The 27,936-nt window shown below is 34.6% G+C and overlaps 1 protein-coding gene across 1 annotated transcript; it reads right to left on the minus strand.

Annotated features, from left to right (window-relative positions):
- Positions 1 to 443: 443 nt before the first annotated feature.
- Positions 444 to 27,694, minus strand: LOC129244164 (diuretic hormone receptor). Its single transcript, XM_054881778.1, has 12 exons — positions 27,620 to 27,694; positions 26,939 to 27,095; positions 18,813 to 19,011; positions 18,489 to 18,585; positions 16,009 to 16,102; positions 15,869 to 15,949; positions 13,378 to 13,457; positions 10,483 to 10,593; positions 10,138 to 10,326; positions 6,648 to 6,766; positions 6,522 to 6,572; positions 444 to 846 (listed from the first exon to the last, which is right to left on the minus strand). The coding sequence occupies exons 1-12, from the start codon at positions 27,692 to 27,694 to the stop codon at positions 801 to 803; spliced, it is 1,299 nt and encodes a 432-aa protein (XP_054737753.1). The 3' UTR covers positions 444 to 800.
- Between the last annotated feature and the right edge of the window lie 242 nt (positions 27,695 to 27,936).

Raw genomic sequence — 27,936 nt, forward strand, 5'->3', positions numbered from 1 at the left:
TTTTACGAACCGTCTCTGCCAAATTTTCACCATTTTTATAGTGAATTTTAATAATTTCAATGCGTTGTTTAAGCGTGTATCGTTCCATTTTTGTTAATGGCGTAGTTTCTACTTGTCAAATATCACAAAATTACAGCTTCAAAAGTGACATCTACCGCAATAGCGGGCTATTCTAAATAACACCTGTTATTGGAAAACCCTTTAAATAAAAATGTTAAATAGACAAATTCTTTCCGACTAACTTTTTGAATTGAAAATTCGAAAATAACAATTATCTTCGTTCCCAGATCAAGGCACATTGAACGGGTAGTAGATAACAGTAAAGTAGCTGATTTGATTGTTTTCTATTTAGCTGGTCTCTAAATTGTGTAGTTTTTTTATAGATTTTGGAATTTTAAAGACCAAAAATAAAAAAGAAATACATTGTTGCTTTTGCTCCACTGCTTACAATTGGTGCCGTTGGGGTAATGAAGAAACTTTAATATAAACTTAATATGAGATACGAGATGTATTTACATCAAAAACTTATTCATATACACACAAGCATATTAACAAAAGCATAGTGATTAACAAAATGCACTTAACAATAAATAAAGCTAGGAATTAAAAAAGAAAATCTCAGTATCGAATGTTACATACATACATGAACTTATTAAAACAATAACAATTAACGGTAATCACATTGCGGGTGATAGTTTCGAATATCAAGCTTTCCACCTTTATTGAACTTCTTGACTTTTTAAAACTGATCATCTCTAGAGCAGGAATAGTCTGACTGTTTATTTCTTGCTTCATGGCGACTATGTATGACTACCTCCATTTGGTACGGGACTAGTTGACGTCAGTCTAGATAAACAAGTAATTAAAAAATGAATAAATAACAAAATAGGTATAAATTAAAAAAAAAAATAAATAAATAAATGCAAATATAATAAATATCAACGACAATTAGTGGGGAAATAATCACTTTATAGCAATATGGGATGGGTTAAAAATTAAAGTGGGTTCGAAACTTAACCTAGTCAGCATTTATTGCGCTCTATTAATTGCTATAAAGTTACATAATTTCATTTTGCTTAATACAAATTTAGCTAACAAATTGTTTGTCAAACTTAAATTTCCCGTATAACCTAAAACAAAAACAAGAGTTCAATCTATTTTCTCTACGACTATGTGAACTTTGTTTCTTGCTAAATCATTGGAGTAGAATAATGGAAACTTTGTCTTTATGTGGCTGCATAACTGAAACTGTACAACAGCCAAAAAAAGGTAAGAAGCGGTGTAGTAATTATGAAAGAAGAAGAGCTTTGGAAACTTGGCCACCTGCGGTTTTGTCACTAAACATCACAATTTTCTTTACTGTGTATTGAAGTTTTCTTAATTTGATTCTAGGTTGATCTAAAATAATTGAAAAAAAAAGAAATAGTTCGGTTTTAATATTTACTAATTTCTACCCGTATGAGTTATTTTGACTCTTATTTTTTTAAATATGAAAAATATTAAGTTTATATGGGCATTAGAGGGTTAAAATGTTTCACAAAAATATTGCTCGGGAATTTTCAGTGGCGGTCTTCCCAGACGAGTAGAATGTGCGATAACGGACAAAAATTCTGCATTATTTATCGTACACACTATCTTCTTCAATGAATATAAAACCATACGACCTTGCAATAAAAAAAGTTCGGCGTACGCCTCTGAGTCTAAAGTATTTTTTTAAATTCATTCCGAAAAATGCTTTTTTTTGTCATCTTTCAACATTTTTCGTCACACCCTCGACATTTACAGTCGGATCTCAAAGTATGATATATGTCTAAAGGGGAACATTGTTTTTGTTATGTCGTTCAGTACATCATTCTAGTGCTTACCAATCAGACCTTTATAAGCAAAACTGTGACACTTAGGAGCAAAACAGTAAGTGGTCTAATGTTCTTTCATAATATGCGATACCGCATTCTTGCCTATTTTTCGTTCCATTTTGTTGCACAGTGTAACTACTACTTTAGAATAACTAGGGTAAACTTCTATTGATTTTAGGGTGAAACATATGAGTAAAACAATAATTTAAATTTATTCTTGTCTGACTACTCTCATTTTTTATATTACATCCCCCAGGCGTATAGCCTTTGTAAAGAAATTAATTACATCTTCTTTTGGTCTCAATTCGGCACTTTCATCGAGATCGAAATGCAGTTCGTAATTTTTTGTAAATTTTGCACTTCTGGGCATTATAAATCAAGCCGGTCTGTCGTACCCAAATTTTTTATGAAGTTGTTACGCCCTAGTAGAAAAAGGAGGTATCACAAGCCCTTATTCAGCCATCGTGGAATATATCCAATTAAAAATATTTGTGGTTTTTCAAAAGTATATCGAGGATACGCAAAACAAAAACCCTCAGTGTTGCTAAGTCAGATTTTTAGGACGATTTTTGCAAATTTCTAAACAAATGCACATTAATGTTTTTTCAAACAATATTTTACTAATTAATCTTTCTTTTAACACCTTAATGGGACTCGGTGGTCTAGAAATTTCAAAAAATCGATTTTTTGTTTTTCGATATTTCGAAAGTATATGTAGTATCTTAAGAGTATACTGTGAAATTTTCATGCGGAAATTCCCAATATTATAGCTTCTACAGCCCATTAACTAGGTAGAGATCGATCCGCGCGCTCCTGTACCTCAAACTTTAAACTCAATTACTTCGAACCGACTTTTTTCGGCCTGGTGTTGTCAAAAAACAAAGAAACATACCGAATCGTTAAAAATCTTAATATGTTATTCACATCATCAATGGCTATCGCCCGTACTAGAATCATATAAAAACCCCGATTTTTAGAGTGTCAAATTCAAAACCGCGCCAATTTGTTAAATATGTTTTCTTTTTATTCTATTTAGTTCGGGACATAGTCCCGTCAGTCATACTGATTAATAATTTTTTTGGTTATTGTGTTTCAGATAAATAGAAGAGCCAAAATGTACAACACTGTCCTGGTCCAATTTTTCGGGAGGGTCAATTTCAGCGACATTTTTAAAATTATTAACATTAAAAAAAAAATAATTTTTAATATAAAACACGTTAAATAAAAAGCCTAAACCATTTAAATATCGTTCTTCATTTTTTTATTGTAAAACAATTCCTAAAAATACCCTAAATTTTCGAGCTCTAGGTTTATGAGGTCTAAAAATTGCATCTCTTTGCGATTCTTTTTTAAGGAAAAAATTAATTTAGCACTGCAAAGTTTAGGAGGTTTTAAAGAAAAAAATGCCTTTCTATAAAAAACAAAAATTCACTTCAACTTGGTATAAAAATCTTGAAAAATTTTTTTTAATCTATTTTGTTAGTTCAAATAGAAGAGAATTTAATACTGAAGGGAACAAGCTATGATTCATTTCAAAAGGTTCATTAGTTTTTTTTCATTCATGTACGCCAATTCAAAGAAATCATAAAAATGAAAATTCGAGAAAAGAAGATAAAGTTTGCAAACAAATTTGTATTATAGCTGTCCGGTCACAGCGTAACTACCTAACGCTCGCCTACCTTCGGCTTTGTAAGTACGGAAATATTGAGAAATAGGCTCTGTAACATTGTGTGAATATTTTGAAATATATTAGGAATCGCTTAAAGCGACAAAAAAATTGATTTTTTTGACCTTATAAACCAGGCTCCCACCTTAAGCGCCAAGCAGTTAAATATCGTTTTCCATTTTTTTATTGTAAAAAAAGTCCTGAAAATACCCAAAATTTTCGAGCTCTAGACCACCGCGACCTCTGAAGTGCCAAGCAGTTTTGACGAATATCGGCACCAGAGGCTAAGTTGTGGTTTATTTTGGATTTTATGTCCATTTTGTACCTCACGAATTTGAAACCATCCTCCTACGTGTTAATATACATTACTATAATGCCCCAAACCGACCTGTAGTCGACCTGCTTTTTTTGAGTATCTCAACCGCAGCAATATCTAGCGAACCCAGCGAACTCGTCCTAACTTGCCCAGAAGTATTGACAACAAACAAGAGTTGTGCAAAATGCATTAATGTTACATGAAGGTAATCATAAATTTTTCATATTTAATGCAAATAAAAATGCTGATTTATTAAAATAAAATATACGTATAATGGTAATGAAAAATTCTAATGCATTAATATTTCATAATCGTTTTGCTCGTCTGTATTAAGGAAAGCTAATAAGAAAAGTAATGTCCATTGATAGGGAGCCACAAAATAAATTATATTACTGAAATACAAAGCAGTTTCTTCGATAAATGTAATGAGTATTGAAAATAACTGCAACTTGTGCGCAACTCCATATGTAATTTTTTCTTCCGTCAATACCATTTCTAACCTCAAAGTTTTAATCTGAACAAAGAATTTTTACATCAAAATAAAATTAGCTAATTGTTTTTTAATAATTGTTATATTCTTAATGTTATAAATTACTACATTAAGATTAATTGGGAAATGTTAATACAAAATAATTAAGGAAGGCTAAGGAAAAAAAAAATGTTTAATCAAAATTATTGATTTTTTAACGGCATGAAACTTTCACTTTCTTCTTCTTCTTCTTGATTCGCCGCTTTTAACAAAGCTAGTCTGAGATCAAGCCAAATCCTTCACCACTTGATCTTTCCAACGCCAAAGGAGGTATTTCTCTTTCTCTGCTACTACCAGCTGGTACCACATCGAAAACCTTCATGACCGGAGCGTTTGCATCCATTCGGACGGCTTTACCTAGTCAGTTAGTCCAAAGTAGCACAAGTTGGCAAGAGAGACTATCCTCCGTTGAGTTTCAAGCCTGCCATTCTTATCGGTGTTAATGCTTGCTCCTAATTTAACGACAAAAACTTCAAAATCATAACTCTCAACACTGACTGTTGTCTTGCCCTCGAACGCCACCACACCTATTCGCTTTGCTTCTTTATACAGCTTCAAAAAGGCAGAACTAACAGCGCAAGCATCGGCATACGCCAACAATAGTACGCTCTTATAAAAAATTGTGTCCGTGCGATTAAGTTTTGCGGCTCGCATGATCCTTTTCAACACCAGATTGCAAAAAGTCGCATGACAGCGAGTTCTCTCTGAAGCCTGGTTTGTTATCAAATGGTTCCTAATTTTTGGACAGGGAATACTAAGGCGGCTTAAAATTGCGCATCACAGATTTCAGTATAACCCTTCTTGTGCATTGGTCAGAGCACACTTAACTTCCAACCGCAGACATGCCTTCGTCCGACCATATTTTGCATAGGATGCACACACCTTACCAGCTCTTCGCCAGCTCAGCAAGTAGTCCGTTTGTTCTCTTGGCTTTTCTGTTATTTACTCGCGTTATCGCTATTCTCACCTCATTGGGTAGCGGATCGACAGTCTCGTCGTCAACTGATTGTGCAATTGGGATCTTCACATAAACTTAAGTATGCTCTGGATGTTAGTCTCCAGATCGGAGTCATTGCTCATATAGAAAATTGGCTCAGTCCTGAAACTTTCTATAAGTTGCCGAACTCGCAAACTTGCACTTTATTATATTAAAATTCAGTAGGCTTAAAGGCTGTATACCGATTCTGAATAAATATGTAGTGTGAAATTTGATGATTTTTTTTTTTAATTTGCACAAATTTGAAAACTTGAATTTATATGGTTTTTGTAAGACAATGAACTATATTTTTACAAGAAGATAAGCGCAATTCAATGAGAATCGAATAAAATGTCAAAACTTATCAATAAATTATGTTGTTCAACGAAGTTATCGTTCGCACGGGCAGACGAATGGACATGGCTTAATCGATTTCTTCCCAAAATCGTAATAACCTTGAGCACAAATTCGCGGGCTTAAAAATGTCATTCAGAATTAATGCATTTAAATTTTATTACGCATTAGATTTTCATTTTGTATAAAATTTCAATAATTAATGCATGCAATTTTTTACATTAATATTAAAATGCTATGCATTAAAAAATTAATGCATTTTAAACAACTCTAACAACAACTACTTTCAGTTTTATCGCAGTCGGGGTGAATGATTTAGTAGGTCAGTTTCTCATAAAACCCAAACAAGATTACTTAGGGAAACTGATCGGAAAGCAATTCGAGCATTTAACTGGTAATGACAACTTTACATGCCTTACAGGTCGAAAAACTGAACTATTGTTACTTGTCGTACGGCGGACTTGAGGATCAGCCCTCATCCTGAATTACTAGCAACTTTAAAATTTCTAGATCGGACACAAAATCAATAAAAGCTTGCAGACTCGCATAAAAAATATAATGATATATATTATTATTGATATTATTATTTATTAAGCCTATAATAAATTAAAAGCTTAATAGAATATATTACATATGCGCAGGTCATCAGCTATATATAAAAACCTATTATCACGTGAAATTACTACCGGGTAGCTAAAAAGTTTTTTGAGAAATTTGAGATTATTTTTGTTAAAATAAAACTGTATTTAACGTTTTCAGAGGACATTACAAATTTTGGTGACTTTACAAATTTCGTTAACCAATTGTTTTTATAAGTTACTCACCGTAAGCTTTCAGTTCTTGAGCGGTGCGAGTCATCTTTGGACAATCGATATCTGCTAGTTATTTGATTAGTTAATATATTAGTATTAAGCTACATGCAGAGATTTTTACAAATATGAAATATTTACCTGCGTATGCGATTGCCGCTTCCCAAGTTCCGATTTTCCCGCCATCTCAAAAATCGATGTCGCAAGGTTTGGCGCACTTCTGAATTGAGGAAGCAAAATAGTAAGGACACAAAAAAGCCCTGTGCTTGCATGTGTTCGGAGAGTATTGAAAAAATTAGAAAATAAGAGAAGAAAAGCAAGAGAAAAAACAGAAAACTAGAAAATAATGCCAAGAAACTTAGCAAGAGCGATAATGACGGGAGATCAAGTAGATATTGTGTTAAAAAACTACAGTATAGAGATTTCGAGAAGTGTTGACAATTTTTTATTTCCTATTTAACTTTCCTAATATAGGAAATTGAATTAAAATTAAATAAAAAAAATGTGTAAAACGACGAAAAGCAATACGAGTACAAATACTTATAAAAGCAACCACAACTACAACGATTTAGATGCTAACAATGATATGTCGGATGAATTGAGCGCGTGCAGCTCGGAGGAAGACGAGGTGACATCACGAAAATCGCGAAAAATACAGCAAACTGATGCTGCGGATTACAAGGATGGGGGCGGAATGTAAAAATGTAAATTAATTTGTGTGCAAGTAAATTACAAGTGATATTTTCATATTTGAGCCGTAAGCCCTGGCAGCTAGTGCTCCTTTTTTTTATTGTAAAATAATAATTTATTGTTATTTTCCATATATTAAATTAATTAAATTATTTAACTTTAATAATTGTTTTGTCAAAATATAGTTCATTTTTCTTCAAAATGCTAGTTTCAAGCTTCGTGCAAATTAAAAAAAAAAATCAACAAATTTTCACTCAGTTTTATAGCCAATTGAATTAGAGTGCGATAAAGTGTAAGTGTGAAGTCGATCAAAAATCGCATTGAAATCTGGCATTTGTTTTTTTTTGTTTTACGCATGGGAGCAAGGGGAGGAAATACTCAACATTTTGTGATTTTTTTCTTTTCTTTAATTAACGAAGTTTTGGCCAACTTCAAACTTTAAAGCTCATTTTTTAATACTCAAAACGAATGATCAATAAAACAACATATGAATAAGTTTTCTAAAGATTCTGATTGAAACTTTAAAACTTTGATTTAATTTTTTTGAATTCGCAAAATTTATGTGAATTTTGTGCAAAGTTTGCAACTTTGATTTATACAGTTTTGATTTATACATGGAACAATATTTTGATAAAAAAATTTACGGAAAACCTCTACAATAAATATTCGAAAGTTATCGTTCTAGAATGGCGTAGCTCAGATGGTTCCGTGATCGCCATATATCCGAATGATTTTCTTCTACTACTCGTAATAGCATGAAACTATTTAATTTGTTTTTCATTTCGATTCATAATCCGAATTCTCTTAAGGATGTTTTTAAGGAAAAGCATAAAAAGTGGCAACAGGTATTTAGAAATACGGCAGGTATTAAGAAATGGTCGTTTATTATGAGTTATTTACTTATGAATATGTCTTGTATGCATATTAAATTTTGAAATTTTTTTTAGTAGTTTTTTGACTATAGATTTGATTAGGTTATTTTGATGGCAAAATATCTGTACTTCCAGCTAGCAGGTACTCGTGGGAGCCTTTTTTGGTTCCAATATATCCATATAAAAGAACCATGTGGCGTGGTGAATATAATTCGTTACACCTGAAGGCTAAGTCGAACATTTTGTTTAGGACCTATGCCGGATAAGCGAATTTGGCTATTCTGCAGTGGAGGTATAATACCCTGTTTATTATTTCTATTGAGAATGAAATTCATTTTTAAGCTCTCCGGAAACTCTACCAGAACCTCGCTCGTATGTTTCAATCAGATGTTCATATTTCGGTCCTCTAATTTTATGCTACCTCTGAATATCAGCTGGCTTTATGAGAAACTTTTTCTGGGCGCAAAGGCTCTTGGGATTTCGATAACTCCTTGAGATACACTTATTTGGATATACATGTCCACTAGGGCGGGTCGATTTAAAAATCGCTCATTGCTCTGTGAAAATCGTATTCTAGGGATCAAAATAAGAAACTTTGCCGAAGGAACCATACCTCTAAAACGAATTCTGATGTCCCCCAATTTGGGTCGATCGAAAAATCCCACTTTGACCCATTTAGAGTGCTCCAATCGAGTCCAAATGTATGACCGACCCCAACTAACTTTGGACGGCCGATCCACCCATGCCAGTGGCACACGCCCTGGAACTCCCCTGGGGGGTTCCCCATACAATCATTTCAAAATATCACCATTTTTGTCCTTTACATCAGAAAAGAAACTAAAAAGTTCGACCCAAATTGGGGGACATCAGAATTCGTTTTAGAGGTGTGGTTTCTTCGGCAAAGTTTCTTATTTTGATCCCTAGAATATGATTTTCACAGAGCAATGGACGTTTTTTTGCCTCCCCACAAATCGACCCGGCCTAATGTCCATACTAGGGATATCAATCCCGGGATTTTAAACCACCCGAGATTTTTGGGATTTGCATTTTCTTACCAGTTAAACGAAAAGCAGACAGAAAAATCTTCTTTTATAGCAGAAAAAGAAAAATTTAGTTAACTTTTTAATAAATACGGATATGTTTGAACGTTTTTTATTTCTACTTTCATTTTAATATCAAAGGAACAAAATATGTATTGTACTTTTGTTTACTTGTTACGTATTTTTGCATCCAGCTTTTTTCGACCGTTCATGTCCTCGCTGAAGTATTATTAAATGTGTATAAATTTTACTTTGGCCTTCTGTTTAGCTACTACGGATTCTATTCCTATTCCTTGCATGAAAATTTAACCATTCTATCCAAAAGTTTAGCAGATATGTACATATATAGGGTTATTCAATAGGTGCGCTTCAACTTTTTTCCGATAGGGAGGGCGAACGACGCAATATTTTTTTATTTTTCGCTTGTCATTTGTAAACTTGTATATATAGTATACATTTCATCATGGAACGCTACACACTTGAGCAACGTTTGCAAATCGTGCAAATTTTTTATGAAAATAATCGTTCCGTTGCTGCTACTTTAAGAGCATTACGGCCATTTTGAGGTCCATTTAACAAGCCGCCCCGTTTTGGGGTTATGTGAAGTCATTGGTCTACAGTAACAAGCCGGCGACGATTTGTGAGCTCAGAGCCAATATTGAACGCGAAATTGCTGGAATCTCGGCCGATTTATGCAAAAGAGTGGTCGAAAATTGGGTTCAACGAGTGGACTTCGTAAAACGTGCACGCGGTGGTCATGCAAAAGAGATCGAATTTCATACTAAAATGTATATATTCAAACTCGATAATAAAAAAAAAATTAGTTAAAAAAGTCAAATCGTTTGTGTTTTATTCAAAAAAGTTCAAAAGTTGAAGCGCTCTTACTGAAAAACCCTTTATAAGTTCAATGTAAATTAATATTTCTCCTACCATTGAAAAATAACTATAATAGAGTATGAAATTGTAGTTTGTCGCGCCATAAAATTCATTCATCAATGCAATTGTATGCTACCACACATACATACCCACCTGTGTACTTATAAGAAAGACGCGCAGATTTTCAAATACATTTTGCGTAATGCCGTCACCTCCAGGACAAAATAGAACAATCAGATACGTGACACCGAATAACGGTATGAGCACAAGCAAAGCTTTCGATGCCTTTCGATATTGACGCGTCTCCAGGGTGTTGGCTGAGCGCAATTTGGTGATGAGCACCTGGGAGTGATGAGAGAATGAGTGATGTTTAAGTGTAACAGAAATGTCAATATATTATACTTATATATTTGTATATACACATGTACATATGTATAACATAAAAACCAACAGAACAAAAACAGTTCGATTAACTGAATTGACTGGAAATTTACTTACCCACATAATGCGTATGAGAAATATTAAATTGAGTATTAATACTAGGCAGGTAGGTCCTTGGAATATCCAATCAATGTGAGATTCCCTTAACCAAGAACATTGGATAAATAACTGAAAGGAGATGCATAAGAATTCAATTGAGTGCAGGGCAACGAGAGAAGAACTGTATTATAAGATAAATATATTTATTAAAAACTCTTTGACTTTTTAAACAAAAAATATGAATTAATTTGTCCATAATGACAATTTAAGGTTGAATAGTCATTTAAGGTTCAAATTTACTTTTACAGGCGTTCTTTGTTTTTTTTTAAAGTGCCCATAAATTCGTATACACCTAACTCTCTTATGGCACGGCCTGTTTTTACACGATTTTCAAATAACACGGTTCACTAATAAATTTGTTTTACACGAAATAGTCTCTACCTAATATATATAAAGGTGGCTTAAAATTAATCATCCAATTTGGTTTTGAATCATTTTTTACTGAATAATAGAAATACTTTCGAGTGCTGGCAATCTTTATTTGACCTTTACATGCTCCATTGCTTGTCTGTTTGTATACTTTGTATACTGCTGCTGTCCAGTTCACAAGTGTCCAATATAACTGATGTATCTACTACGCAAAAATTATAAGTTTTTCGATAGAGTGATCAGTTTTGAGGCACCTTGTATAAACAACTCAAGAGAGCAAAAAACAATGGCAGCGTTGTTGCAGCGAAAATGCCAATTGAAGGCGTTAATAATTTGAATAAAACCCGACAGATGGGCTGGATATACATATCTGACAGAGGGAGGGTGGTTCAATAAGTACTTGTCATCTATGACCACAGTTAGATATTTGTTCAGCGAATTTAAACGTGGGCACACATCCGTTTTTGATGAGGAGCGACCAGGACACCTAGGAGGCGTGGCTACCGAGGAAATCATTCGAAAAGCTCACCACATATTTCTCGCGTGCGAAAGTGCGTGCAGTAGCATTTCCTAACTTGAAAAAAGACAGGCGAACATGCGCTTGAAAGATAATTTTCAATATCGTTTGCAAAAAAAAATTGCCACAAATGAATAGGAATAATCGATTTTAAACTTATAATTCATACTTTACATGCTAAAATTGGGTTTATTTATTCAAAATAGTTCCCTCTGGCCTTGATAAATTGCTTTTGCGTGATCTAAAAGCTTTTAGTGTGAGTAAGAGTGTTTCAGATCACTGACCGGAATATCCTTCAGAATGTCAGTACAAGCCTTTTGGATGGCCTCTACGGACGCAAAACGTCTTCCTTTCATGGAAAAATGCAATTTTCCGAATAGGTAGAAGTCACAGGGAGCCAACTCAGGTGAGTACGGTGAGTGATTGATGGTGAAAATGCGATATCTAGTCAAAAAATCTGTCACAAGAGTGGATCGATGAGATGGTGAATTATCATGCAATAATTCCTCCTTTGCGGTACTCAGGGCGAGTTCGACGAATGCGATGCAACAAACGCTTCAAAACGTCAAATCGACTTGATTTTTGACATCTCCAAATGCGATTTTTTGGGTGGTGACTCGTCTAAGGGCCTTCCATTCAGCACTTTGACGCTTAGTTTCAGGTTCATGTTGTTTATGTTGTTGTTGTCCACGTTTCATAACCAGTTACAATGTTGTCTTTTCTCGCTTCTTTAATGTTGAACTCAGAGAAATTTTTGTCCTTTAGTTAACTTGTGCGGGATGAAACGTGCACAGACCTTTCGTAAATGATCAGTTAAAATGCGATAAATCGACATTTTGCAGATATTCAACTCCGATTCCATGAATTTCAACGATGATTTCGGTTCATTTTTCATAAATTTACGAACAATTTCGATGGAGTTTTCGGTGATTTCTTAATTTGGGCGGCCCGTGTGTTCATTGTCATTTATGTCTTCACAACCATCTCTGTAACGTGTAAACCACTCATGAACTCTGGCACGAGATAGAAATTCATCGCCATAAACTTTTTTCATCAATTCAAATGTTTCGATAAACGTTTTACCGATTTTAAAACAAAATTTGATATTAGCTCTTAGTTCGAAACTCATTTGTATGCCGATGACACAAACATACTGACACTTCAGACGCAATAACTTCGCTTCCACTAAACCGAATGTCACCAAGCTTTCACTGGAAGTCAGTTAGGTATGTAACTTCCAACGCATTAACTCATTGAAATGATGGCGCCATCAAAAGCATTTTTATGACACCAGTCTTGTTTATTTTGCACTTCACCTTGTAAAGTGAAGCGTCTAATAATAATTTTCAATAATTTCTTTGGTTAATGTGGTTAGAGTTTTATGGTCTTGGTATTTATTTCGAAAAAATATAACATTAAGGAAATAATTACGCCATTCTGTATTTATGAAAAACAAAACAAAATGTGTTTCTGAACTGTAATTTACATAACTGCTACGTATGCAATGTTATTTCCTGAACACATGTTTCACAATCGAACACACCTATACATAGGTATACTTAGGTATGCAAACAAAAATATAAAGGTATTAGAACATTCCTAATGGCTAACTTAATTATTGTGAAACACAGTGAACATCTGCCAAAACTTTTTTGACAGCAATTAAAGGCACTGCTCCGAGTACAGTTAAATAAACACACAGAAAATGCTTACCAATGATTACCATATGGCCAAATTATTAAAAATACAACAACAATTGACAAAGCTAGGCAATGACGTAAATTGGAGTGATTTAGTTTACGTGTAAGTCAATAATTACCAGTAATGCGATAAAAGTAGCAATGAGTGTAATTTTACTCGTAATATTGTACAAATATTTATGAACATAAAAATGCGCATTCTCTTATTGCGGTTTATTTATAAAAGCATTGCTTATTACAGGTACATAAATATTCATCGATACTTACAGCATTAAAATGCTCAGTTTCCAATGAAGTGGCGAAGATTTTTGCAATAGACCAAATAAATGTAATGACAGCGGGGCAACCTATAAAATTAAAAATCACAAGCACACATTTAAGTGCATGCATGTTTGTATGTGTGAGTAAGTTAGTTGCATATAAAATTATGATATTTAATTTCTAGTATAAGGAAGTGCCTAGTAGGCGTTCCAAAAATGGCACTTAAACAAAGAATAAATAATGACGGGTGTTTTTTAAGAGCTTGAGAACTTAAAACGTAGTACAAAAGAGAAATATTGTTGGAATGAATTTTTTTATTATTTATTTTATGAATATGAGCCGCCGCGGCTACGAGTTACATGCTCCATTCGATCAGTTCAATTTTTGGCTACTTTTCCAGTAAATCTGACCGTATGGCGTCAAGGGTGGCTTGATTATTGCAATAAATTGTTAATTGACACGAAATAATCAAAAACTTTACTTTTGTTATTTTAAGCTTTATTTTTGTAAATTTCCGACCCTCATCCGGTTGATTCCAAGTGTATCTTAAAATAACTAAAAAATTGTTTTCCAGTTTACAACTGCTCGATATTCGCTATTCTTTTTATCTCCAAATTATATTCCAAAGATTAAATATAAAAAGACAAATACTACCAACTCTTCCAATATCCCTATTTGCCTCACGATCAATAGTGGCTTGTAATAGGTCGAATTCCGCGAATTTAATCACTTTTAGCCAGATAAGGTTCTATCTATCTATTATCTTTTGTGTCACGGCAAGAGGCAATTTCATATATATATATACAATATATAATTGGCGCGTACACTTCTGTTAGGTGTTTGGCCGAGCTCCTCCTCCTATTTGTGGTGTGCGTCTTGATGTTGTTCCACAAATGGAGGGACCTACAATTTCAAGCCGACTCCGAACGGCATATATTTCTATGACGAGCTTTTTCATGGCAGCAATACGCTCAGAGGTTTGCCATTGCCTGCCGAGGGGCGATCGCTATTAGAAAAATGTTTTTCTTGATGTTAGTGTTTCACCGAGATTCGAACCAACGGTCTCCCTGTCAATTCCGAATGGTAATCACGCACCAACCCATTCGGCTACGGCGGCCGCCAATTCATACTATTTTTAATTTCAGCTACTCAAATTCCAAATTATTTATGTGTACTTATTTTCCCTAAAGGAAGAAAAACATAGAAATAGCAAGAACAAGGAAAGTCATAGCAAGTGTTGCATACCCTATTTACCTACTTAAGACTACGGGAAAGGGAGTTTGGGGCGAAGACATAACTAGCGTGTATGGCAAATTGAGCCGTCTTCAGTCAGCAGGGCTCGATAGCGCTTGCCATTCAGTGCTACCGCATCTTCTTTTTCATTTCGAAAGAAATAAGAACTGACCAGAGTGTAAACCGCACGTAAAAAGGATGAAGTGCTCTATAAATTTCGCGAACAGATTTATTTTTTTCAAAAAAATTTTTACAACTTGGACAAACGATTCATGATGACTTGCCAAACCTTACTGAGCAGAAATGTCGATACAGTTTGCCATTCTCAAGTGTCTAACCATTGTGAACGATATCGATAGTTCTCATGCAGCCAAAAAAACACCCGATACAATGAAAAAGTGAATAAATAAATAAATAGAAGCTAAAACTATAATCTAATAATCTGATGTATGGTATACACCTGCGTTCACAGTAATAGCAGCGCAACATATTATTTAATTTTAATACATTTTTTTTTTTTATAAAAATATAAAGAGTTTTACTACAAAAAAAACAATACGGCTCAAAATTTCAAACTTTGCACAAAATTAAAAAAAATTGCAATAAATTTTCAAACTTTTTATTTAGAATTTTTGTAAAAATTCTTGATGTTCAGTTTGGGAATCCATTAAATTTTAGTTCAACATTGGGTCAGCCTTAAGTGATTCGAAATTCGCATTAATTTTTTATATATTTTTTGATTTTTGACACTGTGCGCAGGTTTGAATCTCGGGGCGTCAAACCGCAGAATGATATTTGATATAAAAATTTTATAAAAACTTGCACGTTTTGTTATACTACTTACAAAATTTAGTAAATTATAAAACTGTATACCAAAATTTTGTCAAAAGATTTGAATTAGAAACTGTGGAATTAGTTTGAAAAGTTCGTGGAATTTTTCTAACTTTGAATAAAATTTTAAAGTTGACTTTATCTAATTGTTAGAAAATAAACTTTATTTATATATTTAGATATTGAACATTCAAAGAAAAACAAAAGAGAATACAATTTTCAAGAATTGTTAAAATGTTGAGGTGCTACTTTTTTCTCATTGGCTGTATTTTTTCTGTAATATTAATGACCACTAAGCACTTCTGCAGACAATGCAGGCCATTGAGTGAATGGTTGCCAAGAAAAAGCTGGTGATGAAAACCATCCCCATATAGAAAAATAAATATGTACATATGCATGTATATGTACATTTGATCTAAATTATGATACTTACCCCAGCCAATTGAGGCATATATGACAAATCTAATATTATCCCTAGAAAATGTTTGCACCACCAGAGTGTAGAGGTAGAGACCTGCAGGGTATAACAGGCTTTAAAAGCCAATTACAATACAATTTATACTATGTAAATACCTTCCACAAACATCCAGAAAAAGTTTGTTAGATTGAAATAGTGGAACATCATAACTAAAGTGATGCAGCCGGCCTCACTAGGATGCTCGGTCATCTGTAAAATCAAGTCATAATTCAATTCAGTTATATCACCTGCGGTGAAAATGGCAGCACAAAAGCAAAAATGAAGAATAAACATACAGTTTGTCTCATAACTCTTTTCACAATGTAATATTGTATAGTATCATTATTTTCTTGGTAGTGGCAATTTAGTTTGAGTAAACAAAAATCCAAAAAAAAAAAAACAACGACGAACACCGAAATGCGTCATATTTTGCGTTGTCTCAAAATTGTTTTCTCAACTTGAAGAAACATAAACAAACACCAGAAACTTTAACGGTATACTATTATGTTTTTTTTTTTGTATATTTTTGGCTGCTGCTAGACTTAAAGTTGATGGGTCAAATGATTTATATTCTTCATTACATTACAAGTTTTTTCAATAAAAAAAGTTTGTAAAAATGCTGGGTTATCGTATGAGTGAAAATATTACACACTCGGTTTATTATAATTACCATAAAAGTAAATCAGCAAAACAAATAGCTGAAATGTTTTTTATTAATGCACGGGCAATGTTCAGTATTATAAATTGCGCAAATCTAGAGGCAGGTTGAAAAAGCTCACACCTAGAGTAGAAAGGTAGATAGTGGAACAAATTGAAGAAAACCCGCAGAGCGGCCTTAGAATGTTAGCCGCAGATTTGAACGTAGACCGCCAGTGTGTGAAAGTAGGCCACGAAACAGTCCCAAGAGTTCGTTTAAAACTCAAATTTTCATCAAAAATTACAAGAAAAAAGTCATTACTATCGCAAGCTAATGTTGACACACTACTTTCTTTCGCTCGAACTCACGTTTCGCATTCAGTGAAATATTTTTTTTTATATCCTTATTCACTCCGCTCGTGAGCATAGCGCCTCGACAAGACTCTTCCATTGTACACGGTTCTGGGCAACATCGACCTTTTTCAAGTAATCTTTGGCCGACCGCGGCGACCTCTGCTGCCTGGCGGGTTCCAGCCCAGTGCCATTCTTGTGATTCTATTTGGCGGCTTTCTATGCCTGTGACCTATCCGTCGCAACTTTCTGCGTTTGATTTGCCATAGGATGGGCTCCTCCTTCGTTGATCTCCACAGCCCGTCGTTGCTGATGGTGTTCGGGCAGAATATTCTACAGATGATGCGTAGGCACTTGTTGACGAAAGATTGTAGTCTCTGTGTGATGGACCAACCAGTTGATTAGAGACCAGCCATGTTTAACTTCCGCACAACAATACTGACTTCACATACATATGAACTGAATATTCGCAGTTTAGAGCGCCTGGAGATTTGCGAACTCGCCCATACTGTTTGCATTCGCGCGAACACCGCCTGCTTTGTTTAGTCTGCAGTTGACATCTTCATATGCTCCGCCGTCTGTCGCGATAGTGCGGCCGAGGTGGCAGAAACTTTCGACAAATTCCGTCGGGCACCCGTCAACTATTATATATTATTGTAGTTGATTCTCATAGCCTTCGTCTTGGCGCAGTGGAATATTATGATAATGAAAGAAAAAAACCAAACATTATTCCACTGGAATTTAGGATCATGGTTTCTTATGATAAGACAAAAATAATTATATATAACCTCGATGGACGCAAGAGAGAGATTTTAGAGAAAGCCCCTAATGGCTTTAAAAAACAGGAACATTATCCCCACAGTGAAATTTGGGAAGCTAAGTGTAATCATTTGAGGTTGTGTTTGTGGCAAAAGTGTTCAATTATTGAAGAAAAGAAAGTAATCTATTTATATATTTGGGTGCAAGCATTTGGACCCAATGATCCAGAAAATTCAAAAAAAGTGTTGTTAAAGTTATATACCAAAATAATGATCCCAAGCACAAGTCTTACAAGTCTTATGCAGGTATTGGTTGCTATATAATTACTCAAAAGTGCTAGATACACCTGCCCAAAGCCCAGATATCAACCCAATTTAAAATTTATGACCGACTTTGAAAAAGAAAGGTGTCCTACAAAAACAACTTAATAAGGTGCATCAAAGAGGAATGGGAAAAGATTTCTCAGGAATATGACTTAAAAAATAATTTTATCAATGCTCAGGAGGTTAAAATCGGTAATACCATAGATGCTGCAGTTGGTCCCAACAAATTTTCGCATAAAAACTGTCGTAAAATTTATTATTTTGTCCTTTATTTTGTTGATATGTGAAAAGTTTTTTGAGATAGTGTCGAATATCTTTTTTAGTTAGTTTTGTTTTTAATGTAATAACTTTTTCATTAATGGCGGAAAAGTAGAATATGTTTGTTTTGCTATAAAAATAAATAAATATGTGAAATAATATTTTCATATGAAAAGATTTATGAGACAAACTGTTTGTATTTATACATAGGTGTATTATTATATACCTAAGCTATTACTTGTTTTGTTTTTCCAAAGGTTTTGACTTACCACATGCAGGCACATAGTCAATATCCATAACAGCGCTGCGAGTATGTATGTAAGAAATAAATTCGCGTGTATGGTGTTGCGCAGGCATTTCAAGTCTCTATTTAAAACAAAGCATTTTCAATAAATACATGAATACATAAGTTTAAATATTGCATTTATATCGTCTGTACATATATTACTGGGCATATTGCGATTGGTTATTCATTTATTTTTTCAATAAAACGAAATTTATTACAAAATGTTTCCACTTTCACATTTTGTTTATTTCAAATGAACAAATGAACAAAAAAATACATATTTGAAAATTATTAATTGCATACTCACTTAAAAAAATAAAAAACGATAAGCGCTAAAATGAGCGATGTTAAACTGAGGAAGTATCCAAAGAAATATATGTAGGAGGATAATTCAATTGTGGGTGAAATATCTGCCAGTTGTGGTGGCAAACTGGTTGATGCTTCGCAGTTTGAATAATCGCTTGTATTCCATTCGCCGTTTGCAAGGCAATCACGTGTTACATTTTCTACGAGAAAAAAGAGAATAGAAAGGAAATTTTCAATAGACATACGAGGTGGGGAAAAATTAATCATCCTATCGGGAAATTTATAATTTTTGTAAGTTTTTGGTGTCGTACCCTAATCATATTTGACAATTGTGAACTAAACAACTGCAGTACACAAACAGGCAAGCAATGAAGCCGGTAATAGGCTAGACGGATGGTGGCGTTAATCGGCATTAACGACTTAATTCGGAATTATCTAGAAATTCAGTGCAACTAATGCGGATTGACAATTAGACTTAATTCTCATAATTTAAGCGAATTAGGGAAATTTTCGATGGCAACATTGTCGTAAAAAGACAGTATGACAATTAATATCTATTGAGAATGAAAAATAATGAAACTTTCAATGAGAAGGGCGAAAAAGACTGGTTGCAATGATAGTTTTCGCTAACACGTTCGAAATTCCATTAATTGTTTTGATGTTTGAGAAATTACAATTTAAGATTTTTTTAAATAAATAATTATTTCTTAGTATCAGGGCAGCTAATACTCGAATTTGTTGCCTGCAGTTCATCTTTTGCTGACCAAACTATCGAATAAGCAAATCAGCTGTTCATTAACCATAATAACGGTCTGCCACATGACAATTTTTATGAGAATTTACTGCGCTTGCTGGGCTATAAAGGTTCAAATAAAATTTCCATCGCTCAAAATAAATTTTTATGTAGTAAAAAAGTTATTTAAAAACAAAATTGACAGCTTATTTTTTTGTCATTGTAAAGCCCGAAAAAACCAAATTCAGTCAAATCGAAAAATGTCGGTAAGAAATAAAATAAAATATGTCCGGTTCGGCTTATAAAAGAATGCTTCATATTTCCATATGTAGATATAAAAATAAAACGGACAAACACCTTTTGTTAAACAAGTAAGAAAGTGCTTATTATGGTCCGAATTTTATTTTATATACCCTCGCATATTTCAGAAAAATTTTATTTGCGCTAGCTGTTAATTTTTGTAATCGAATAAACTCATAAACATCGACAGTTAAAGCTGAAACATCAGACAGACGGACGGAAAGTTAGTCTTACCATATACAAAGTTAAAATTTATATCGGCTCAAAATCAGGTGGGGATAATACATACCCAAAATTTGGGTATCAATGTCAGCCTAGAAATCCAACGTAGAATTTCTCTTGCCAACAAAAGCTACTTTGGGCTAATGCTGAAAACAGTGAACGACGTAAACGTAGTCCCCTGTCAGCTGTTACGATCAAACTAATGACAACCCCATGTAAATGAAAAATTCCTTCCTTCCGTATGGTAGTATCGTAGATTTTATCTCAGGATTTTTAAAAATTGCCGTAGAACCCTGTCAGCTGATTGCTCTCTCACCACACAAAAATGAACTAAGAAAAATTATAATTTTTATTAAAATAACTTAAAAACACTGTTGAATAATGTTAATTATAGATAAATGAACTATTTCCATTTGTTGGTTTTTGGCTTTGGTTTATTAAACAGTGAAAAATTTTAACTGATAACGCGGATGTGTGAAAAAGTGTGTAAGCAAAAATATCAATGGCAACAATGTGTAGATACAACCAAACACATACAGACACAAAACGATGTATTGTGTAAATACGCAGTTGTTCTCACGGCATGAGTTTTTGTGCTCGTTAGGGGCTGCGGTAAGGGACTGCGTACGTCGTTCACTGTTTTCAGCATAAGTAGGCAAATGAGTAGTAAAGTCCTCTCTCGTCGAACAAAACTAACACTCTACAAGGCTCTCATCATGCCTGTCATAACGTATGACGCAGAATCATCGACGATGACAATATCCGATGAAGCGACGCGGTGCCAGTTGCTGGTAGCAGAGGAAGAGGAAGGCCTCATTTGCGTTGAAAAGATCAGGTGGAGAAGGACAGGAGAAAGAAACGACTGGTGCACATTGTTAAATTCAGCCAAAATCGGGTAAGCGGTTATAGCGCCAATTAAGAAGAGGATAGGTATAGGGTACTTTGCAAGTTGCTTATATAGCGCAAGTGCGGGGGAGGACATATTTAAAATTTACGCTGAAGACAAACACATGTACAGTTTTGTCTTGAATTATCTAACACAAGAACAATGTTGTGTACCTTAGCATATATTTGGATAGATGATTTCCTTGAAAATATACATTCTTGCTACGTTATATATACATACATTGAATATACATTCAAGGTACGAATAAATTTGAAAATTATCCTTCAAAGTGCTATTATACAATTAATAATAACGCCGATATCGGTGTATGGTGTTCAGCTTTGGGGCACTACACTGCTCTACTAATCGATATCATGTAAGAATACAACTCAAGATACAACTAGAACATACACAGAAATCATAAAATACTCATGGACGATAACAAAATCAAAAATAGCGGAGAAAATTATGGCAAAAAACATATCAGACCCATTCGACACACAATCGACATATCACGTCTGTAGCGAAAGCATCAACTTTAGATGGAAATACGCACATATGGTACGTACAATCGAAAATATACCACTCAACGGGCTAACAACCAGTTCTTAAATTAATGCTGATATACTAAAATTTATACCCGTCTCAAGTCACTAATATTGAGATTTTGTGTTAGAGACTATTTTTGTAATTTCAAGTTATTCAGGTATTCAGTAACTTACAGCCACAAAAAGTTCGCCAAATTTAGTGGCGAAAACCAATAGTCAGATGATAGTGTGTTCCAGTTAATGATGTATATATGAAAGTAGTGTAAAAAAATTATTAACTGATTCCCTGAAACAAAATTTTTTGACAAATTATTTCCGCAGCATAATTACTCATGGAACCAGAGATGCTGGGCCAGCAAAAAAATGTGTAGCTTAATTTAAAGGATTAATTATTTCCTTGCCAAAATTATAAAGTTAAAATAATAATTGTTACTTTTAATTATCAACGGTCACACTCATCAAACCAGATTATAAGAGGAAAAAAATATGCACATACTGTTCAAAAATTTTTGAATGAGTGGGCTTAAATTTTAGCATTTATATGCGAATTATTTTTCTTAAGATTGTTTATATAATAATATGTGATCAGAGATTAACGGTTTTTGCTCTGTATTAAATTCCATCTTCTGTTTTGCCTCAATCTTATTTTGGACACACTTGAGTAAACAAATGAGTTTTATGCTTGGAAAAAATAATAGAAATGGAGACTATTTGGTGATAGCAACAAATTTTAATGCTTGTAAATTTCGCTCAGTTGCCCTTCAAGGTAAAATTCGTTAACTAAATGTTGAGTAAAGGTTACTCAGTATTGAATAAAATAAGTAAAATGGCCGCGCTAAGCACTGTACGAAGAAAAAAGTCAGATTAATAAAATATTTAAGAAAACAAGGAAAAAAATAATGTATCAAATAGAAAATGCTTTTCATAACGTACCAAAAGCTTAAACTCGTGGAAGAAAATGTAAAATTCTGGGGAGAGTAAACAAAAATCACATACGTTATAGCAAAATTAAGCCTTTTTTGTCATCAAACTGAGCTCAATTTGCGAGTTACAAGTCGGACAGTTCGATATGGGTTGGTAGAAATCGGATTAATAGCAAGAACACCCAGAAGAGTGTCGTTGTTAAGTTTACAGAACAAAAAAGAAAAGCTTCAATTTGCAAGGAAACACTTTTTAAACCCCGAACGCAATATGTTCGACGATCCACAAGTAGACCATGTGATCCCAGATATACGAAAAAAAACAGTAAAGCACGGTGACAAACTAATATTGGTGTGCAGACGCTCGTCGGAAGAAAGAGCAGGCCCAGTATATTGGATAAAAGCTAAAATGTGAGCGGTAGACTATGTGAGAATATTAGATAAGGTTATGATTCCCTTTGCAAGTGAAGAGATGCCTCTAAGATGCGGTTTATGCAGGCCAACGATCCCAAGCTTTCAAAAACAAAAAAAAAAAACTTTCATGAACATATTTGTTTCTATTATATGATATTTTCCCAGTATATACATAGTGTCGGCTGCCGCCGTAGCCGAAAAGGTTGGTGCGTGACTACCATTCAGAATTTTCAGAGAGAACGTAGGTTCGAATTTCGGTGAAAGACCAAAATGAAGAAAAAGTTTTTTCTAATAGCGATCACCCCTCGGCAGATAATGGCAAACCTCTGAGTGTATTTCTGCCATGAAAAAGGTCCTCATAAAAAAACCAAAAAATATCTGCCGTTCGGAGTCGGCTTGAAACTGTAGGCCCTCCATTTGTGGAACACCACAAATAGGAGGAGGAGCTCGGCCAAACACCGAGAAAGGTATTATATATATACATACTGTATGTATGTAAGTGTATTAAACTTATAAAAAAAGGTTTCTATTTGTGAAATTATATTTCTGTAGGTAGTAGTAAATTTGAAATGGATATACCTTCATTTCTGTCACTATCTATGCGCGAGCATTTGATTGCAACGATTGAAATCGTGTTGTTTTGCAAATATTTATAGATTTTATTTGCCAGTGAGGTGCTTTCAATGAATTAGTATGCCAACATTTAACACACTGGTAAGTATGCCCAGCTTAAGTTTCATTCAGAAAAATGCACTAATCTCAGATATATTCGTTGACACATACAAATTTATTTATTACAGATGTTAGTAACTTCAGGCGCTTATCAAGAGAAATTTCATTAAAAGTGCATACATATGGTATGTACGCCCGCTGGATTTTTACTTTGTTGCTTGCTTGATTGGCTAATATGGCGAGTGTTTTACGACTCTAATTAGCACCACAAATTGACGTACTGTTATCGCAATTCGTAATTTAACCTTGAAAGAACAAAGAAATAAATTTCATGTTGTCAGAACGGAGTTCCTTATAATTAAATCTACTACCCTTATAATTAATACTACTCTTGTAGTCCTACACTACGTTGAGCAACAACAGACTGGTTATTCTACCGGTAGTACATTGTATCAGTTCAGCCTAAGAAGCAGGGAGTAAGTCTACTAGCCACGGTAAACAGAGTTCATCTATTGTAATATACTTCTTACACTTCAGCACTTGTAAGCCGTACTTTTTGCCCAAGAGCAGTTTCCAATACGGACCTTCTTTTGCTCACTGATAGCTGCCTAATCAATTTGAAAATTAAAATACGATCTGTTACAAAGCGAAAGACGAAGTGGAACTGGTTTGGACATATTCTCCGTGGAGAAGCGAACAATGTTGCCAAAATGACTTTTGAATGGAACCCACAAGGAAGTCGGCGCAGAAAGCGCTCACGACCAATTTGGATGCACACAATCCTAAATGAGAGCTCTTCCAACGCCATCTGAAATCAAATTAGACCCACATACGTATAGAGGTTGACAGAAATCGTCGGAGGGCCTTTGTTTCTGCCTATGCTCCGACTAAGAGCGATAATATGTACTCTAAGTGTATGCTTGTGCTGCCCGTTCCCTAGGGAGGCCACCAATGTCACCAGGTACCCATAAGTTGAAGGCAGTTCCACTTCAGCTTTGAGTTAACTTCGTATGCGTTCAAGGCAAGAAGCGTGGCCCTGATTTCTGAATGTGTGCTTGTAGATGTGCTGCTTGCCGTCCCACTGTCAACATGAATGGTTATGATGGTTGAAAAGCGTGGAGCCATATCACTGATATACTGAAAGAGTGTCATATTCCAATAAAAAGAAATTGAGAAAAAACAATTCTTATAACAAGAAAAACAGATACTGCTAATAGACATAGCCATGCTTGTGGTCATTTCTGCATACTTATCTAAAAAATATAGAAAAGCTCCCATATAGCTTGCTGAAATGCAGAAACCTTATCTATCTTTGTGGTTTGCTAAGTTTTATACATAGCACTGGTTAAGAGAACCGACTGCAAATTACATAGAACCAAACAGGTCAAATGGGACCAGAAAAGAATATTAGTATATTGTGCCCTCGGAAAAGGTGATATACACATCAGAGCTCTAACAACGCATTGAGTAATAGTACGATACAAGGTGTGTTCAAAAAATAAGGTGAATTTTCGAAAACACTTGAAATGTTGACAGTGGCATACGGTGAGAGTACTCTGAGTCAAAAAAATATTTACACGTGGTACAAGCTTTTCACAGAAGATCGAGAAGATGTGAATGACGATGCTCGCTCTGGACGTTCCAGAACATCAACAACCGATGAAAATGTTGGGAAAGTGAAAACAATTGTTATGGAGAATCGTCGAATCACAATTATCGAAGTTGCTGAGGATGTCGGCATATCGGCATATCGGTTGGCTTATGCCATGCAATTTTTTCGGAAATTTTGGGCAAGAAGTACGTGGCAACGAAGTTCGTTCCAAAATTGCTTAATTCTCTGGAATGACATCTACGACGACCCAGATTTGCTTAAAAGGGTCATAACTGGTGACGAATGAAGGGTATATGGTTATGACATCGAAAACAAGGCCCAATCGTCCTAATGGAAGAATCCAGGATCGATCAAATGTCAAGGTTTTGCTTCGAATACCATGGCGCAGTGCATCAGGAATTCTTACCACAAGATTGTACGGTAAATAAGGAGTATAACCTTGAAGTTTTGCGCCGTTTGTGTGAAGCAATACGAAAAAATGCCCGAAGAGAACCATGAAAGAACGGTGTTTTGCGACGAATGAGGAGACAAAAAGCGAATCGCTGAGAAAGCTCAAGACCATACCAAAAAGTGGACATCAGAACTTCTTCGAGGATTAGAAAAAAAACGCTTGCACAAGTGTACTACATATATTTGAGGGGCTCCTTTGAAGGAGATAAAATAGAAATTGATGAATAAATAAATATTTTTTGAGAAAAATGAGAATTAACCTTATTTTTTGAGCACACCTCGTATATGAACTTTCGCTGCCGACGAAGCTATTATAAGGAAATTGAGAAGGAAGAAAATATCATATTTGATAGGCGTCATATTATCTCATATCTTCGCATCATATTTATAAACTGTAGCTGTTTTTCGGCGTATTTTTGTGATTGATAAACAGAAAAAGTAGCCGGCTGATTGAGTTCAAACTCCTACGTAGGGTTTCTCCTCAAGTCAATTAGAAGAAACTAATTTCATTTTTTCTGGTGAATACTCTAGGAATAGCTTTGAACTGACCTTTAACTTGATTCCGCAAGGATAAACGGACAAAGAACTCAGATTCACCAACCCCAAAACTGTGTATCTAAATTGTTTGAAAAAATTTCGGTGAATATCTACGCTTGTCTTGAAAAAAAAAAAAAAATAGTTTTTAGGTAGTTAGTGGAGGATTTCACCTCTTAAGAGGGTTTGGAAATTTACGTAATTGCTGCGATATATTTTGTGTTTTAAAGTTTTTCTATTTTTTTTTTTTAAATAAAATTACTCAAGGGCGTGTTTTGATATAATAAAAAAAAATTCAGGTCTAGACAACCTCTTCCAAAATCATTTACGAGCATTTAGGAAAAATAATTATTAAAGTTGGTTCCCGTAGCCATTTCTGAAGAAAATGTGTTAAACACTCCTCATTGTGCACCATCATATTGAAACCATATCTCAGTAATACCAACATGATCAATAACGAGCCAACAGCTCTATTGACCATAACGTATCTCCAGCCAAATTCTCGAAAAAAACTGACATTATCACGCCTCCAGACCACACAGCGCGCCAAACAGTGGCACTTTAAGTTTGGCAACAGCTTCTCAACAACAAAATTATCTTAGCGGATTTTTATAATTTTAATGCGATTCTCGAGGGAACTTGAATTCATTGTAACATTTGGCAAAGCCTCCACCGTGTATGTTTATGTCAAAACACTCATGAAATAGACTTTGCCCCTCAAGAAAAACAAAGGTATTTGTGACAAAACCTGTTTTTTACTTCAATCTCCGTAATATTTTATTATATAATTTTTTATTCATATTCGAATCAATTTTGTTTTTTGGTTATTGACTTACCTGTTGTGTAATAATGTATGCCTTTGAATTCTGAAAAACATGGCTGCCTGGCCGTTGTGTCAGCTGGTGTAGCTGCCCAACAAAGAATTGAGTCGAAATAAGGCGGGCAGCTTATGTTGGCGGCTAAGTCTGTATACTGACGAATTTCTTTGTATGTCTAAAAACAAACATAAACATTAGTTCAATAGGAAGTTGTAATTGACTTGAAAATGTCTATGTATGCATGTCTTAAAAGCGTATATTTGTACATACATTCTGTCAAAAAAATATAAAAATTGTTTATTTAAAAATCGCGCGTTACACATATGTCCAATATTTTTTGCCGGAATGTTGGTACCAATGTCCTCTATAGTGTCGCAGAATTTTAGCTTGATTTGTCAATTAGCTTGTTTTTGTCTTTTAATTATATTAGTCAACCGCAGGTGTGCTCTGCGCGTTTCACTAGTAGATAAAAATATCGAACTAAGAATTTGTCTTAAATTTGTTTTGAACAGGATTTCGTGTGCCGCATCGTTGAAAATGTTGCAGAAAGTCTATGGCGAGTGTCATTTATCAAAAACACGGATCTACGAGTTGTGTAAAGCTTTTGCAGAGGGCGGAGAAGTCGTGGAAGATTTGCCCCGATCTGGTCGCCCATCAACTTCTTCAACAAAGTCAAGAAAATGGTGCGGGAAAACCAACATTTAACTTTGAGGGAGGTGACTCGTGATCTAAGCGTGTCTCACGAATCAATTCGCAACATTTTACGCCATCCATTGGGCATAAGGCGCGTGGCTGCTCGACTCGTTTCAAGAGAATTGAATTTCTTTTAAAAAAATGCATCGGAAGAAGGTGGCTGAAGACATGCATGAGTAAGTGAATTCGGATCCAACGTTTATCCAGCGCACCATAACAGGTGATGAGACGTGAGTATTTGAGTTTGACATGCAAGTCAGTCAACAGGTGGCTGAGTGGCGCTATCCACATGAGCTGAAACCAAAACACCACGTTATAGTCGG

The sequence above is a fragment of the Anastrepha obliqua genome, chromosome 4, assembly GCF_027943255.1.
Source record: "Anastrepha obliqua isolate idAnaObli1 chromosome 4, idAnaObli1_1.0, whole genome shotgun sequence".
NCBI classification, from domain to species: Eukaryota; Metazoa; Arthropoda; class Insecta; order Diptera; family Tephritidae; genus Anastrepha; species Anastrepha obliqua.

Excerpts from the sequence above, each read along its gene's own strand:
- LOC129244164 (XM_054881778.1), bottom strand. The coding sequence starts at position 27,694 with ATGGATGGCGTAAAATGTTGCGAATTGATTCGTGAGACACGCTTAGAT. Across the intron at positions 13,458-15,868 it reads ATATGCCTCAATTGGCTGGG|GTTGCCCCGCTGTCATTACA; the intron begins GTAAGTATCATA and ends TTAATTTTATAG. Across the intron at positions 10,327-10,482 it reads TTCTCATACGCATTATGTGG|GTGCTCATCACCAAATTGCG; the intron begins GTAAGTAAATTT and ends CATCACTCCCAG.